The sequence below is a fragment of the Giraffa tippelskirchi genome, chromosome 4, assembly GCF_054371585.1.
Source record: "Giraffa tippelskirchi isolate mGirTip1 chromosome 4, T2T-mGirTip1v1.2.pri, whole genome shotgun sequence".
Taxonomy (NCBI): Eukaryota; Metazoa; Chordata; class Mammalia; order Artiodactyla; family Giraffidae; genus Giraffa; species Giraffa tippelskirchi.
The window spans coordinates 40695513-40713787 of NC_137278.1; the positions used below are offsets into that span (position 1 = coordinate 40695513).

General features: G+C 42.4%; 1 protein-coding gene across 3 annotated transcripts in view; it reads right to left on the reverse strand.

Moving 5' to 3' along the window:
* LOC145544390 (uncharacterized) overlaps window positions 1-18275 on the reverse strand; it is a 475872-nt gene that overhangs the window by 107031 nt on the left and 350566 nt on the right. The window contains exon 8 of one of the 3 annotated variants that reach the window (XM_081587272.1): window positions 11593-12631. The exons of the other annotated variants lie outside the window; for them this stretch is intronic. Within the exon in view, the coding sequence (XP_081443398.1) occupies window positions 12474-12631 (158 nt within the window). The 3' untranslated portion in view covers window positions 11593-12473. Of the gene's footprint in view, window positions 1-11592; window positions 12632-18275 lie in introns of those variants that run through there. 3 annotated transcript variants of the gene reach the window in all.

Below are 18275 nucleotides of genomic sequence, written 5' to 3' on the forward strand. Positions count from 1 at the left end.
GAAAATGGACAAACTGAGCTCCATCCAGCCAAGAAACAAACATCAATGCCTGTCACCCATCAGCCCTGAAATTCCTCCTCCTCTGTATGGGAAAACCACTTGACCTTTTGGGCCTCAATATCCTCAGCTTTAAAAGGAGCAGGTTGGGCTGGGGTGGGGGCAGTGTGGGTTGAGGGGAACATGGCCAAGTTCCAATCTAGCTCTGAAATCTATGCTTAGCTCCAGCAGTGACTCTGATGGGGCTGAGGCCAAACTGCTTTCTTCCTCAAGACATCAGTCCCCTTTGCTGAGGTTCATGGTCAAAGGTCACACCCCTGAGACTCACCAGTCATCTCTCAGATGATGGTGATCATGACGACAACTCAGTGTACAGCTGTCCCCACCACCAGAAAAGTCACTTTAAGTGCACAGGTCAGCGGGAGCACCTCAGACCACAGACAGCACTTCATTATCTGCATTATTCCCTGGGAATATAGGGAATATACAGGCCTGTTTCTTAATGACTCCAATACAGTACTCAAGAACATAATTATGAAGATAATGATGCAACACAGTGGTAGAAAAAAGATGAAGAAAACAGGGATTTGGGGTCCTGTATTCTAAATTTTCCTCCTTCATGGATCACAGCCTTGGAATAGCAAAGGAGTTTGCATAACTCAGTGAAGCTATGAGACATGGCGTGCAGGGCCACCCAAGATGAACAGGTCAATCCTAAAGGAAATCAACCCTGAATATTCACTGGAAGGAAGGACTGATGCTGAAGCTCTAATACTTTGGCTACCTGATTCAAAGAGCTGACTTATTGGAAAAGACCCTGATGCTGGGAAAAACAGAGGGCAAAAAAAGAAGAGGAGGGTGGCAGAGAATGAGATGGTTAGAAAGCATCACTGACTCAATGGACATGGATTTGAGTAAACTCCAGGAGATAGTGAAGGACAGGGAAGCCTGGCATGTTGCACTCCATGGGGTCACAAAGAGTTGGACATGCCTTAATGACTGAACAACAATTTTAACTTTGGCTCAGTACCAACAAGCCATGTTACTTTCATACCTGGGCTCCTTCAGTCATGTACAAGGTGATGGAATCAGAAGTTTTCTAACTTATTCCCCCTCTTTTAAAATACAAAACCATACATGGAATACGAATACAAAGCATGATTAAAAATAAATCTGCTCTGATAGAAGTATGGGGAGGATCCCAGAACTGTCTCACTAGGCTTCCCCTACTCTATTATCCCAGCCACCAAATTTGATACACCTTGAGGTCATATATGAACAAAGCTAGTGGAAGTGATGGAATTCCAGCTGAGCTACTCCAAATCCTAAAAGATGATGCGGTGAAAGTGCTGTACTCAATATGCTAGCAAATTTGGAAAACTCAGCAGTGGCCACAGGACTGTAAGAGGTCAGTTTTCATTCCAATCCCTAAGAAAGGCAATGCCAAAGAATGTTCAAACTACCGCTCAAATGCACTCATCTCACATGCTAGCAAAGTAATGCTCAAAATTCTCCAAGCTAGGCTTCAACATTATGTGAGCCGAGAACTTCCAGATGTTCAAGCTGGACTTAGAAAAGGCAAAGGAACCAGAGATCAAATTGCCAACATCTGCTGGATCATCGAAAAAGCAACAGAATTCCAGAAAAACATCTACTTCTTCTTCATTGACTAGGCCAAAGCCTTTGACTCTGTGGATCACAATAAACTGTGGAAAATTCTGAAAGAGATGGGAATATCAGACCATCTGACCTGCCTCCTGAGAAATCTCTATGCAGGTCAAGAAGCAACAGTTAGAACTGGACATGAAACTGCGGACTGATTCCAAATTGAGAAAGGAGTACGTCAAGGCTATATATTGTTACCCTGCTTATTTAACTTATATGCAGAGTACATCATGCGAAATGCTGGGCTGGATGAAGTACAAGCTGGAATCAAGGTTACCAGGAAAAATATCAATATCCTCAGATATGCAGATGATACCACCCGTATGGCAGAAAGTGAAGAAGAACTAAAGAGCCTCTTGATGAAAGTGAAAGAGGAGAGTGAAAAAGTTGGCTTAAAGCTCAACATTCAGAAAACTAAGATCATGGCATCCAGTCCCATCATTTCATGGCAAATAGATGTGGAAACCGTGAAACACTTTATTTTTTGGCTTCCAAAATCACTGCAGATGGTGATTGCAGCCATAAAATTAAAAGACGCTTGCTCCTTGGAAGAAAAGCTATGACCAACCTAGACAGCATATTAAAAATCAGAGACATTACTTTAACAACAAAGGTCCATCTAGTGAAAGCTATGTGTTTTTTAGTATTCATGTTGGATGTGAGAGTTGGACCATAAAGAAAGTTGAGCACCGAAGAATTGATGCTTTTTAACCGTGGTGTTGGATAAGACTCTTGAGAGTCCCCTAGACTGCAAGGAGATCAAACCAGTCAATCCTAAAATAAATCAGTCCTGAATATTCATTGGAAGGACTGATGCTGAAGCTCCAATACTTTGGCCACCTGATGCAAAGAACTGACTCCGCAGAAAAGTCCTTGATGCTGAGAAAGATTGAAGGTAGTAGGAGAAGGGGACGACAGAGGATGAGGTGGTTGGATGGCATCACTGACTTGATGGACATAGGAGCTGGTGATAGACAGGGAAGCCTGGTGTGCTGCAGCCTATGGGGTCGCAAAGAGTTGGACACAACTGAGCAACTGAACTGAACTGACATCATATGGATCATTCACCCAAGAATTTATTCTGTGCCAGGCTGCATTGGGGGTCAACACTGTTCTGATGTCACATCCATTTGACAGCCCACCCAGTTTTCCTGAAGTCACATCTCTGGTATTTCTCAGGCATCGTTACAGAAAACTGAAGGGTCTGTCTAATAGGGATACGGGCCAGTGATCAGAGTCAGAACATAAAAACCACAGACAAAATATACTCGAATTTCTACCGCAAGACTAAATTTTAGCACACTGGGGAGAGAGAGAGAATAGGGTGGAGCCTAAAGGCAGAGCACTATTATAAAGTAATTTACTTTAAAAGATATTCTTCTCACCACTCTATGTGGCACAAGCCAGACTCATGGCATGAGATTTTGACCATAAAATCATAAAACCACGCGAAGAGTGTCAGGTTCTGCTCCTGAGAGAAAGTGCTTCTCTCTCACTGGAATCATGAAGCAGTTTTGGCTTCCAGAAGAGCTGGCCCATCCTCAGTCACCCAGCCCCCTCATATATCTCCTCTGCATGTGTTAATTCTTTTGAAGGTGATGGGAGTTCTTCGCACAGAAGATATATACAGCTCGATGGCGGGAAGTGAGATCCTAATTATCTGCAGCTGACAACCTTTCAGGGCCTATTATAAAAGAAATGTCCGCACCAGGCGCTTCAAGCCCTCTGTCCCAGCTCCAGGGAGCTGGAGAGAGCAACAAGGAGTGATTCGAGAGCCTGATTTATCTGGGAAGATTAGAAGAGTTACATCTATGGTCTGGGGAAACAATGGCAGAGGGGGAGCAGGCTAATGGGTGACAAAGGGGCAGGAGGAAGAGAAGAGATTTATGGAGCCTGGTATGAGGGGGAGCAACTGGAGGAATGGAATGGAATGAAGACGGGAAAGAAAGTCCCGAGTAAATATCAGGGAAACTTTCCTCGCTGATTTATTAGACAGACAAGCAGATCTTCCGAGTGAAACCTCATCATCACCCTGAGAAAGAGTGAGTGAGCCTACATAAATGTGTCATGGCTATTTGTCTCTGTCACTGGAGGACCCAGAGTGATATCCAGCAGGGTGCTTTATCCTCCTCTTGAAGAGTGTCCTTAAAAGTCAGAATCCATCTTTTCCTCTCTGGGACACTGGGAGGTTCATAAGGGGCATGTGATCTATGTTCACAAGTCTAGGCATAGCCACTTGCTAAGCATCACCAAGACTCGCTGTCTACTTTATTATTATCAGAGGAGCACGGTGTATTTACCCATGGTGCCTGGGCCCATATCTCTCCAGGGAGAGGAAAGCTTATGCTTGAGACACAACTCAGGAAAACACTTCAAAATTCAATTGAGGTTCTCTCAGCAGGGGCAGATGGAAATGTTCTAGCGAATCTACCTGCAGAGTACCCCTATCTGACCCAGATCGGGACCCTCCTATGTGCCTCTAAAGATCCCCCCACACTCTCTTTGCTCCTCATACCACTGTAGGAACCAGCTGTGCATGAGCTCTGGTGGACAGCACACAGGTTCCACCTGATGGCCCATCTCGTGCCCTGGGGAGTCCCTGTTGCCACAGAGATGCCTCAAGAGCCCACCATGCACCCACCCAAATACAACTGGGAATGATGAGTGGATGTACAGTGGGGAAAACATTTGACCTGTGACAGATGGGCGCTGGCAGGTAAAGACTCTCTCCTTTCTCCTCCTTGATGGGCTGTACAATTATGCACTTTAGGTAGTTTTCAGAGGGCCAGTCCAGCAAGATCAAGCAATTAGTAGGATGCAGCAGCCGCTGATAGAATAAATCATCTTCGTCCTCTTCCTGCTTCTCCCTATGTTACTCTCCTGTCCCCTTACTCCTGCTCACTGAGGTTATGCCCCCCAATAGGATAACAGCACAGAAACCTTTGCCTCAAGTTCTGCTTTCTGGCAGGAGTAGGGGGCGTGGGGAAACCAGGCTAAGGTGTGACCACACCATCAGGGCACAGGAGTTGCTAAAGTTACCATATCTGAATAATAGCATAAACTTTTTAAATCATTTAGCCTGAACATCTGGTTCATTTATCCCCTAGCACACTGCACAAAACTGTGTCCTTCCAACCTCAGCCCCCGACAGAGAGTCCAGACCCAGCAAGGACCCACGTATGGGCCCCATCTTATATTTCAGGCTTACTCTCCTGGACAGAGCGGGTGAGTTGGAAGACTTGAGCTCAGCCCAGTGAGTGTTTCCTCCTGAGTCCACCATAGGAGCTGGGAAACAGGGGAGCTGAGGATCAGCTCCTTAAAGGTAACCTGAGAGGTCACTGACCAGCCTGTGGCCTTTCCTTCCAGCCATGAGATCTTTCTGCCACAAGTGCTTTTGATCCTATTCTTTGTGTTATGGGCAATACAATTCCAATCAAACACTGGAAAAGTGAGGATACTAAAATGGTCACTCCATATTGCCAAAAACTCAGTTTTGGGGCCCCAAAGAGAAACCCTGCAACTCTATGTTATCTGTAAATGCTGTGAGCTTTTGTTGTTGTTTTTGTTTTGTTTTTAGTGTGATTTAAGTTCGACTATTTTTATGTCTCTACCAAAAAAAAAATTCCTTAGTAACCCATTATGGGTTAGTGAATTCCCAAACCGTTCAAAAATACTTTAAAGTTCTTTTGGGACATAGCCAGATACTTAATATTGTATTACATTTTATAGTTGTCACTTAATCAAGCTATTTAATATTATAGTACATTTTAAAACTGTCACTTAATCACATTTTCTTGACCCTTTTATGGGAATTAAAGATCACTGTAGATAAAAAATGGCATGCTTTAGTTTAAATAGATTCAGTATGTCCAGTTTGACAGTTACTTCTGAGACATTAAAAGAATTTTCTGTGATTAATGTGACCCACACACGTTAAACGGTGTAATGTTCCATTTCTTCAGCCATTAGCGGAAACAGCATCAGACAGAAGGAGCCAGAATGTAGCCAACTGGATGTAAAGCTGGAGATAGGGGTGGTGGTGGTGGGGGGTGTGGAATTTAAAGATAATATAGAGCCAGGCAGGCTGAGATAAGCAGAGATTTCTACTGATTTAATATTTGCTTTCTCTGAGCATCTTGAGAGCAGAGTCTGAGAAACACAAAGGTCAGGCCCTGGTAATGGAGTGCATGGCAGTCCACGATCCAAGCACTCTGAGGGGAGCGCTTGCCACAAGAGGGGTGATCTCCGGCAGGCAGTAGAGTGGAGTTACTCGGCGCTTATTATAAATGATTGATGAACACTGCTTCTAAATTTAGAAGTGCTCTCTAAATGGACATTTACTCACAAGGAAAAAAAAATTCTGAAAGGTCCATCCTTGGAACGGTTTTGTTTATGGCGCTGCGATAGTTCCGGGCAATTAATCCAGAATTGCGTCACTGAAAAGATTTTATATTCTTAAGTGTTCACTCATGTAGTTAAAGTAAATTACGTCCTTTTCCAAACATGTTTCAAAGAACTGTACTGGGTTTTAAAAATCCTGGTCCCTAAATCCTACTTGTTTGTTTAATTAATCTGAAAATAACTGCTCCTTCTTTGTCTCTTAATCACAGATCACATACACTGTGTTTGTTAGCAGCTGCAAATGCAAGCGTGTCCCAGTGTGTTTTTCTTGATTGTTTAATAAGAGTTGAATAATACTCTATTTAATCCATCAAATAGGACATTACAATAACATTGATCTTTTGTTTGACAGCAAATTTGTTTGATAACAGGATAGAATATAATGTAATCAAATCAGTGTCAGAAGTGCATTTCAGAGAATCCAATTAAAAACACCCATGCACACTCTAGACACGGAGCAGTAGGCCGAAGGGACAAGCAACAGCAACACACACTGGGCAGAAGAGTACTCAGGGACAAGCTAGCCTTGCCAAATGTCCAGAGCTTAAAGTCAAGACAAGTACATCCTAAGAAGGTGGCCATTTTGTTGAGGAGGGCCAACCTACTTCTAAGGTCAGAATGGACAATGACCCTCACTGTGTTCCTCCTTTGTTGGCCCAAATGCTATAATTCTTGGGACCAAAGATCCTAAATCCTACCTTCACTTATTAGCACTCCTTCTTTCACCTTCTGTTACCACATAGTAAGGGTTCTTGAGGAATGCTATTTTCACAGACCAGCACCCTTCTTCAGTTTCAAACCTGTATAAAAGAAACCTTTTCTTTATAGCATCCTCTTTCTCTGGCAGCAGTGGGGTGGGGATGGGGGTGGGACTTCCTTGGTAGCTCAGACGGTAAAGAATCTGCCTGCATTGCGGGAGACCTGGGTTCAATTCCTGGGTTGGGAAGATCCCCTGGAGAAGGGAATGGCTACCCACTATAGCGTTCTTGCCAGGAGAATTCCATGGACAGAGGAGCCTGGTGGGCTACAGTCCATGGGACAGCAAAGAGTCGAACACGACTGAGGACTAACACACTTCTCCAGGGAGGAACAGGAATGGATTCAAAGGATTGTGCAAGACCTGATCTTTATGAACTTCATTTAGGAGGACATGTGTCAGCCCTGATATTCATTCACATATGTGTCAGATGTTCTACAACTGGACCCTTTCTTTCCCTTCAAAACCTAGCACAGAGCTATAACAATGCCTCTCTCTAGATACAAAAACCAGACAATGCTGCAAAAAGGAGGAAAGAATGTACAGCAATGAACAAAAATTCTCAAAGTGCTCAGTTTTCAGAGTTGTGTTATCTGGTCCTGAAAACTGAATCAGTTGTGTTTCATTCAAAACTCTTTGTAACACCACACACACACACACACACACACACACACACACACACACTCTCCACATACCTTGGAAAAAAAATTACTGAGGTCACCGAGTTGTGTACAAAACAGCCAGTTGCTTGAATAAATTAAACCCTTTCTTTCTCCAGAGTGATTTGCTTGCAGACGCTGACCAGATTCAATGCTCACTCCCTTTCACAACCAACGTGCCAGTGGAGACACCCAACAAGCAGTGAAGGGGATTTGGACAACTCGCTTCATGTCATTGGGGAAAAGGAGGAAGACAGTGGTATTTGAAAAATCTCTAAGAAAACAAACAGCCATTGGAAACACCTGCACTCTCTTTAGGAGCTTTTTATCAACTTTCCATGGATAATACAAACCTCATCTTCTAATGAAGGCAAAATGCATGTTCACAGATAGGTTCAAACCTTTAGTGGTGAATGTAAGCTCAGAAAGTAAAAGAATAAGTATCATCAAATTTCCCAAATCGACCCTAATGCTGTGCTGATGGCCCTCTGCTAACCAGGACCCCAGGGGAAATCTGATGGTTGTTCCACTTTGAAAACTTTTCCATTTAAAACCTGAATTTCCCTGTCACTCACACTTTGTCTCCATCTCATCACAGAGGGGAAATATCCAGGATGATCTCATGGATCTAGAAAGTTAAGGAGTCTATCTTTTAATTCCTGCCTCGTTTTGCCTTGCCGGTCTCTCACCTCACATTATTACAATTTCTTTCCTATCTCCATCACTGCCTCCTTCCTTATTCTTTTGTTCTCTGACTAATCTTCCCCTTTTGTATTAATGAAGTCCTTTGTAGTTTCTCTTCAAATCCTCAAGTGGACTCCTTTGTGACTTCGTTTTTTTTTTTTTTAAACCTGATAGGGCCTTTAAAAAAAAAAAAAACCAATGAAAATTATTAATACTTCTATCCTTTCTGGCACTGTACCATGGGCCTTAAAACATTCTATTACATTTCTGATATGAAACGGTTTTCTCTTGACCCAGAAGTATTGGCAAATTACAGACCCCAAGCCAATCTTTTATGGAGAAGGTCTGAGTGCAAGTGGTGGCCTTTCAAGCGCTTAACCAGAGAGTCATAATCTTTATGACAAATAGCCTCTTGCTTTGCAGTTACGGCTAGTTTACTATGCACATGGCTGAGAAAGGGCCCCGTAAAGTGGTCAGGGGCTATTTCTTAAGCCCCCATCCCAGGTGTCACATCATTCCTTTTTACTGGTCTTGTTGGAAGGACAGCATTAGCCCCACCAATCACCCCAGCTTCCTGACCAGCTGCCAGGCTGTAAAGCACAAGGAACTGGGGTGGTCGATCTAAAGACATCAACTTGTCACTCTTGATGATCATTCATCTGCAACAGAAATGGCCCATGGTGCCTCAGAGATCGATGTGGAGACCACCGCTTTTCAACATTATTGCCACTAATTATTAAGATGAATGCACTGATTAATGGGAGCGATGCTTTTTCACTTTATGCAAATGGCGAGCTCATGCATATACATGGCAGAGGGGGCTCACCAACCTGGTGCCCGGAACGTCGCCGTTCAACCCCCTTATTCATCTGTCACTGTGACCCAGGTGCAACGACTTAGAATGATTTAAAAAGAAATGCTAAAAATGAATTGTTGATCAGCAGCCTCAGGCAGCTTTTTGGAAATTCCCTTCTATGAGGGCTGTGCTTTGATTAGAGAAGCTCAATCAAGGCAATAACTAGGGTTGTTAAGGAGGCTACGTTAGCCTGTGGGCCTCTGCTTTCATTCCCGTTGTCTAGAGGAAAGAGCTGGTGAGGATGGAAAAATGTAGCTTCCCCCTTGATGAGGTGGTAAACTGAGGCAAGGCAGCCTCTCTGGGGCTTGCTTTTCTCCTCAGTAAGACTCTGGGGTTCCTATTCAATCAATGGTCCCCAATCACTTGGGCACCAGGGACCAGTTTTGTGGAAGACAATTTTTCCACAGATCTGAGTTGGTCGGGGGGGATGGCTTTGAGATGATTCAAGCACATTACTTTTATTGTGCACTTTATTTCTATTGTTACTACATCAGCTCCACTTCAGATCATCAGGTATTGGATCCCAGAGGTTAGGGACCCCTGAATTAAATGACATAAAGGCCCTTTTAACCTTAAAATTTTTAACCTTAAAACCTTATAGGAATCTAAAACCAGTGGTAAAGAACCCACCTGACAATGTGGGAGACATAAGAGATGGAATTTCAGGTGGGTCCTCAACAATAATCCTGAGCTCTGGTGATCTCATTCCCGGCTTTTCCATCCTTCTTTCTCTAAACAAATGCCAGAACTCAAGGTTGGACACTGTATTGAATATGATATGATTATGATAGTTGGATATGATAGTTGGGGCAAGTATTCTACAGTTAGGCCCGAACCTGAGTCCTTCTCCTTAATCGTTGCTCAGTTGATCAGTCGTGTCCAACTCTTGGTGATTCTATAGATTGCAACAGGCCAGGCTTCCCTGTCCTTCACTATCTTGCAGAGTTTACTCAAACTCATATCCATTGATTTGGTGATGCCATCCAACTATCTCATCCTCTGTCCCTACTTCTGCCTTCACTCTTTCCCAGCATCATGGTCTTTCCCAGTGCTGTGGGAGCAATCTTCAGTATTCTGACCTGCCAGATGGAGAGAGTAACTGTATACATACCTTACAGAGTTATTCTGGGGGATATAGAGGATAAATGGGGGTAACGTGCCTGGTAAAGCTCTTAATAAACAAAACATGTAAGTATCATCTTTCCTTCTGTCTGCAACTGCTGGCCTAATGAATAGAGCTTAATGCTGAACTCATCATCCTTAAAGAGAACACAGGACATCTTCTGGTTCAGCCCCTGCTTTCTAGCAGGCAGAAGGTGTGATCACAATGATACAAAGGCTACATCAGTCATTCATGTGTAAGTGTTAGTTTTCTCATTGTATCAACATTTTTCCCAAATTTGAGTTTTCTGTATGGACCTCTAACTTGGGAGAACATCAGTATAAACTCTACTGGAATATGTTTGCATTTCAAGTGATGCTAACCAAGCTGCTGCCACATCTCATCCCTGAATCTGCTCCCCTCCCACAGCCTGGATCCTGGGGTGCACTGACTAACTCACATTGATGGCAAGGGCACATTAGGGTTTTGAAAACTACTGGTTGACTGTATGAAGGGTGTAGAATTGGAAAACCTTGAAGGAGGAATGAGAAATTATTCACTGTCAGAATAGCTGTGATGGACAAAGTGAGAAGCAAGCTGGGATTTCAGTCAGGTTCTGTCCCTGCAGACATCTGGCCTCTCAGCAGACACCGAGGCTCAGCTATTATTCTACATACCATACAACAGGAGGCTACCTCAGGCTTCCATTGTCCATATGCATTAACATGCATTTTCCATTATTTAAAGGTAGCTTTTAAGGAAGTATTTGTGGGTATGATAGATGCGTCTCCAAGGACCTCCTCTGTATTCTTCCTGTAGGCAAAACCCCTGCTGGTCACATCTGCATTTGTCATGAGAAATCCTGCTTTCACCAGCCTCTCCAGCTCATTTCAATTCCTGATACAGTCAATGCTTCTCAAAAGACCTTGTCTCCCAGGCCTCTGCCGGAGAATTTAGCTAAGTCCTACATCCTGTGCTTGGCTTTGCTCCTGGTAGCCTGATTCAGCCATGCTGCTAAACCTGGCTGCTCCAAGTGATGTTTGACAAATGCTTGCTTTCTAAGCATCTCCGGAACAAGACAAGGAAAAATAATCAGGTCTTTTTTTCCTTCTCCATGAAAATCTGGAACATGAAGCACTAACTTTAAACCCATCACTTCTACAAAAGGGCCATCAGAATCATGGGTAGTTGCCACCTCTGGGGGAAATCATAAAAGACTTGTGATCTATCACTTCAATTCATATCTGAAGACGGCAAGGCTCAGAGGAGGAGGTTTTCTCGGTCAGTGATGGAGCCAGGAGGACCACTGGGTCATCGCACCCTTTCTTTCCATAGCCACAGACTCTCAGAGTGAGAAAGGGCTCATCCATGCCATGCTCACTCCTCTCCTTCCTTTCTTCTCCCTTCCTTTCTTTTTTCAGGGGAAGGAGATACTTTAAATACTTTAAATAAAACAATAAATTTACAAAAATTTCATGTATTTTATATGTTTGTATTTAACAAATTAAATTGTGCTTTTATAAGATAATTAAGGATTAAAAAAAAAAAAAGCTATAGCAAACCCTGGGCAGGATGGTTCAGTCGTGACTTCTTTCAACCTATGAGTGTCTCTCTGCTTGTTTGGAGATAACATCTGAGTTTGAGCCCTACAGGGATGTGAGGTCACCACACAATCTTGATGCCCTGCCTCCCTCTCAGCCCCCGTGGGAGGGGCTTTAACTGGACCGCAGTGTTCAGTTTTGAACAGAAAGGGAAGTTGGAGACATAAAAAAAGGTGAAGACAAAGGGAATAGAAAACAAGAAAGAGAAGTGGAAAGAAGAAAAGGAAAAAGAAACACCTGCTTGCTTTGCTGCTTTTCTCATTCATTTTAAAATTATTCCCAGATCAAGTACTAACAGCGGAACCAGAGAGGAAAAGGGAATTGGAGAGGCACTCTGCAAAGACGTGTACCCCTCAGACATGTGAAAACTAGAATTCTAGCCAAGTGGGAGTCAGCGCAGGTGATCCCCCTGGCCTGGTCTGCAGACTGGAGCTGGGGAGTGGTGCGCAGAGTCTGTGGGGTCACAGAGCTCAGGATCTTTAGCTTTTTATTTACTCCCAAAGACAGCTTTACACTGCAAATGTGCTTCTTTATGAACAGGCAATATGGACTCATTATATTGTTATAGATAATTGTTGGATCAAAAGTGAAATGAACTGGTAAATGCATTAGGTGCTTTGGTATATTTGTTTTTAAAGAAAAGTTATTTTCAAAAGAAATGAGAGCTCTAGTTATACCTAAGAAACCACAGAAAAACTCAAAGAATGAGCAAAGCCCTTTTTCTGAAGAGAGGGTCAGCCTTTCTGATGCTTCATCCCACATTTAGAGAGGTGGCTTGCTGTTCAGATGGTGGGACGGTCATGGAGATGGAGAGCCAGGAGGGATCACAAATCGAGTCCTCATCCCCAGAAAGGGCTATGGGATATAGAGCAGCAGAGGCCGAGTGATGAGGCTGGGCCATCACAGAAACTGTGGGACAAGGGAAAGGATTGTTAGGATCTGCCAGGAAAGGTGCAGAGTGAAGAGCCATGCACTAGGCAGGAGCTGAGAACAGATGAATGTGTACAACTAATTGAAATGGGAATGCAATTAACACATCTTACACTGGGGGAGGGGGTGTGGAGAATTGATTAGAACTTGAAATTGTTGCAGTATCTGGAGCTTCTGGAAAAACTTAACAATAACAAACAGAACCATAACAGGGAAAAAACATCTAGAAGGGACAATCCATCTGGGAGGAGCTTCTTTTCTTCTGCGGAATATACTTATGCTAACTGGACTGCATACTTTGATCTGAATATCTAAGCCCAGCAGGGCTTCGCTGATGGCTCAGAGGTAAAGAATCTGCCTGAAATGCAGGATGCAATCCCTGGGTCTGGAAGATCCTCTGGAGAAGGGAATGGCAACCCACTCAGTATTCTTGCCTGGAGAATCCCATGGACACAGGAGCCTGGCGGGCTGCAGTCTGTGGGGTCGCAAAGAGTAGGACGTGACTGAAGCGACTGAGCACATAGGCACGCACACATCTAGGCCCAGCAGCCAAGATAGAGTTCTGTAGTTTCCAACAGGGCATTTTTTTCCCCTTAATATGGTTTGTAATCATCCTACTGACTTTGCCTAGAAAATAAAAGCATTTTTGACTGAAGCTAGAAAAGAGATCTTTTTTTCTCCTGAAGAATAAGAGTTGCTATCCAGTGTTCCTTCTGACTCTAAATTCCATGATCTTTGAAATTCTGCTGCTAGCCCTGATGCACCATTATAAGCAGAGGCTGGGATGGGGTGGGTTGTTAACATCATAAATATTAAAATGGCACTGGTCTTCTGCATACCAATAGCATAAACAGTACAACCTAAGAATTAGGCAAAGCACATTTTGCAAGTCTACACAGATGTGCAGGAGTATGTAAACTACTTTATCTATTTCTGGAAGCTAAAGAAATCTCATTTGTAAAACAGTTTGTTTTTTTTCCTGCCCTTCTCTTAGCACACCCCCTCCCAAACTTCAACTGCTCTTCCTCTCACCACAAATGCAATATTTCTGTTAATTGTTTCTTTTCTGCTGTACAATGTCAAACTTATCCCCATCTCCTTTTTATATGGCACAGTCTACATTTAACAAAATTTAAAAGTTACTTTTTTTAAACTGAGGTCCAGTTAAATTATAAGAAAGATATTTCTATTTTCCCTTGATATAATTGTTAAACTATTCCCCTATGTTGGTCAAATTTTGGAAAAAAAAAAAACTATAATTGCAACCCCAAAAGTGTTTTGGGAAGACCCCAAGAAAGGTGTTGGGACCTTATATCTATCAATAGATTGGCTATGCAACAGTCAACAGCAAGCCTACTACATCCTTGGGTTCCATCAGAAGACTGAGTGAATTTGTAGACACTGAATACTGAGTCTAATTATCCAGGTTGTGAATTATTAAGAGCATCTGGGTTCCCTTCACACATATACCTCAGGTTCAACAAACATTTTTGAGGAACCACTCTATGTTACAGGCACTTGTTAGGAACTGGCTCTTTGGTCTTCTCCAAAAGTCTTCAGGCTCTAAAAGCCAGGCTCTTTCCATTGTATCACAACAACCCCCATCCCAGGAGATTAGAAGAAAGGAAGACAAGTACCCTCACATGAATTTATGTGCAGTTCTGGTAAAAGACTTGAGGAAGCAGAAGCCTAAACTAAGCGTTATGATGAAATCAAAAGTTTCCAGATTAACTATGCTTATGTTGCTCACCCGTAATGAAGAAATAGAAAGGAGATTATAGTTGCTCTCTTAACAGATGGGTGCTTCTCTGCAAAGTCAGTCATTTCAAAAAGATTTTTGAAAGCAACTCTTCTGAGAAAGAGTTGTAAATAACTAAGTTCTCTAAAACTAGTATCATACACTGATGAAACCAATACTAATACATGGGAGAGAGACTAAGAGGCATTGTTTGAAAAAGTTTAAGAAGAGCTGGCAAATAAATTATAGTTTATTATTAATAGTTTCCCTGTTATTAATAGTTTGAGAATAAATATGAAAACCTATGGATGCCTCCTCACAACTTAACCTAGCACAGTAGGGGACCTCCTGCTCTAGTGCTAAACCCAGCATCCATGCAGCGGTGGTTGGTAAATATTTTTAATATTACCTCTATAGAACACATAACTCACACATCCAACCTGGCTCAAAATTCTTGGGTCATAGTCATTTGACTACATTTCTAGTCAATATCCCTGGTGACATATTCTATCTACAACAATATTTAGAACTTTCAGTGAAAGGATTATCATTTATTCATTCAGAGTCAAAAATAAAACTTGTGAATTTCAAAGAAACCTTCATAAGTGAGTTAATCACTTGCCTGCCACCAGAAAGACCCTTTCCAGTGTTTTAAGCATTGGGAGAAATTTGGAGATTCTCTCATAGACCCAGCTACAGAACTCTTAAACAATGATGGGACCAAGCTATGAATTAAAGAAGAGATCATTCCACCATATCCCTGAAAACACATTTTCCACATTTACAACTCATTTATACAAATACAAACACACATACACACATAGGTTATGTGCCTGTTAGAATACAGAGCATGGCACTTCCATGGTGGTCCTCCTATAGTAAGCTGGCTATTTTAACTCTGAGAATGGCCCCAGTTTCCAACCTAAAAGATTGTGGAGGGGTATCTCAGCAGAAGATAAAGAACAGGGATATCACCAAACCTGTCAACAAATATTTATTTTTAGCATGTCCATGTGTTTCCGCTTTTCCAGATCAGGCTTCCCTGCCCTTCAGCAGTTTATATTCTAGAGAATGAAACACAAATCAATCAATCAATAAGCTAATTTTAAATTCTGGAAAGTTATCTGCAGAAGACATATTAGGCTAAAGTGAGAGAAAGTAACTAAAAGTGATCAGGGAAGAATCTGAGGCTGTGACATTTGAGCCGAGACTGAATGGTGATAAACTGCAACCACATGAAGAATCAGAATCAGAGGAAAGAGCCTTCTAAGGAAAACAAATACAGGGTAAAAAGACTCTGAGACAGCTGTGAGGTTTATACGATGAGTTACAGAAAGAAGACAAATGTGCCTGGAGCAGAGCAAAGGAGGTGAGACTCAGGGGAGATGAGGTCACAGAGTTGGGCAGGGAATTTTGCTTCCAGCAGTATGGCAGATCAACTCCTCTGAAAATCCTCCTGTTGCAGAACCTATAGTGCAGAATCAATTACAATATACTTTTTAATGCATAGCTGAAACTATGAGAAAGTAAGGTAGACCCACAAGGGCAAAAAGCTGCTTTGTGAACTGAAACCAGAGCAGTGAGTTAAGGGAAGCAGCGTCTGCCCTAGGGCAATGTTATTTGGAGCCTAGAGCTTTGAGGATTAATGATCACTGGGCAAACATAGGATGGAGAGATGGTGATGAGGATCCTACTTCTCAGTGAAAGGCTAGGGGGAAATAGACTAGAAAAAGCAGCCATAGTAGAAGCCTGTATCTCTCAACTGCAATTTCATTTGGAGAAAAGAATAGTCTGGGGTTCAAATCTATTCTATCTTGGATGGTAAGGAAACCTCAATGAGAAATTAAAATGGTCCTTGGATCCCAGTAAAAGGAAATAGAAATTGTCTTAGACGAAAGTACCTGCTCTTCAAGTACCTCATGATCCTACTTCAATGAAAGCAAAATTTTTATGGAAAAATTACTAAATTTGTAAGGAGTCAAGCTACTCTAAGAGCCACGAGATACAAAAAGGGGCTTCCAAGGTGGCTCAGTCAGTAAAGACTCTGCCTGCAATGCAGGAGACCCAGGTTTGATCCCTGGGTCAGGAAGATCCCCTGGAGAAGGGATGGCTACCCACTCCAGTATTCTTGCCTGGGAAATTCCATGGACAGAGGAGCCTGGTAGGAAGAACAATCAGACTTCCAGGAACATCAGATGATGAAATTCCTAGATGTAGAACATAAAATAATTTACATAAAATGTTTAAATAAGTTTTAAAATGAAACTGAAAAACATGAACAGAGAACAAACATTGCAACTAGCCAATTTGGATAAACTTAGTGCCTGATGAACTATGGACAGTTTCGTGACATTGTACAGGAGACAGGAATCAAGACCATCCCCAAGAAAAAGGAATGCAAAAAATCAAAATGGCTGTCTGAGGAGGCCTTACAAATAGGTGTGAAAAGAAGAGAAGCAGAGAAGTGAAAAGCAAGGGAGAAAAGGGAAGATACACCCATTTGAATGCAGAATTCCAAAGAATAGCAAGGAGAGGTAAGAAAGCTTTCCTCAGCTCAATGCAAAGAAATAGAGGAAAACAATAGAATAGGAAAGACTACAGATCTCTTCAAGAAAATTAGAGATACCAAGGGAACATTTCATCAAAGATGAGCTCAATAAAGGACAGAAATGGTATGGACCTAACAGAAGCAAAAGATATTAAGAAGAGGTGGCAAGAATACACAGAAGAACTATACAAAAAAGATCTTCATGACCCAGATAATCATGATGGTGTGATCACTCACACTCATCTAGAGCCAGACATACTGGAATGTGAAGTCAAGTGGGCTTTAGAAAGCATCACTACGAATAAAGCTAGTGGAGATGATGGAATTCCAGTTGAGCTATTTCAAATCCTGAAAGATGATGCTGTGAAAGTGCTGCACTCAATATGCCAGCAAGTTTGGAAAACTCAGCAGTGGCCACAGGACTGGAAAAGGTCAGTTTTCATCCCAATCCCAAAGAAAGGCAATGCCAAAGAATGCTCAAACGACCACACAATTGCACTCATCTCACACGCTAGTAAAGTAACGCTCAAAATTCTCCAAGCCAGGCTTCAGCAATATGTGGACCGTGAACTTCCAGATGTTCAAGCTGGTTTTAGAAAAGGCAGAGGAACCAGAGATCAAATTGCTAACATCTGCTGGGTCATCGAAAACGCAAGAGAATTCCAGAAAAACATCTATTTCTGCTTTATTGACTATGCCAAAGCCTTTGACTGTGTGGATCACAATAAACTGTGGAAAACTCTGAAAGAGATGGGAATACCAGACCACCTGACCTGCTTCTTGAGAAACCTGCATGCAGGTCAGGAAGCAACAGTTAGAACTGGACATGGAACAACAGACTGGTTCCAAATAGGAAAAGGAGTACGTCAAAGCTGTATATTGTCACCCTGTTTATTTAACTTATATGCACAGTACATCGTGAGAAACACTGGGCTGGAAGAAGCACAAGCTGGAATCAAGACTGCCAGGAGAAATATCAATAATCTCAGATATGGAGATGACACCACCCTTATGGCAGAAAGTGAAGGGGAACTAAAAAGCCTCTTGATGAAAGCAAGAGAGGAGAGTGAAAAAGTTGGCTTAAAGCTCAACATTCAGAAAACGAAGATCATGGCATCTGGTCCCATCACTCCATGGCAAATAGATGGGGAAACAGTGGAAACAGTGGCTGACTTTAATTTGGGGGCTCTCAAGTCACTGCACATGGTGATTGCAGCCATGAAATTAAAAGACACTTTCTCCTTGGAAGGAAAGTTATGACCAACCTAGACAGCATATTATAAAGCAGAGACTGTACTTTGCCAACAAAGGTCTGTCTAGTCAAGGCTATGGTTTTT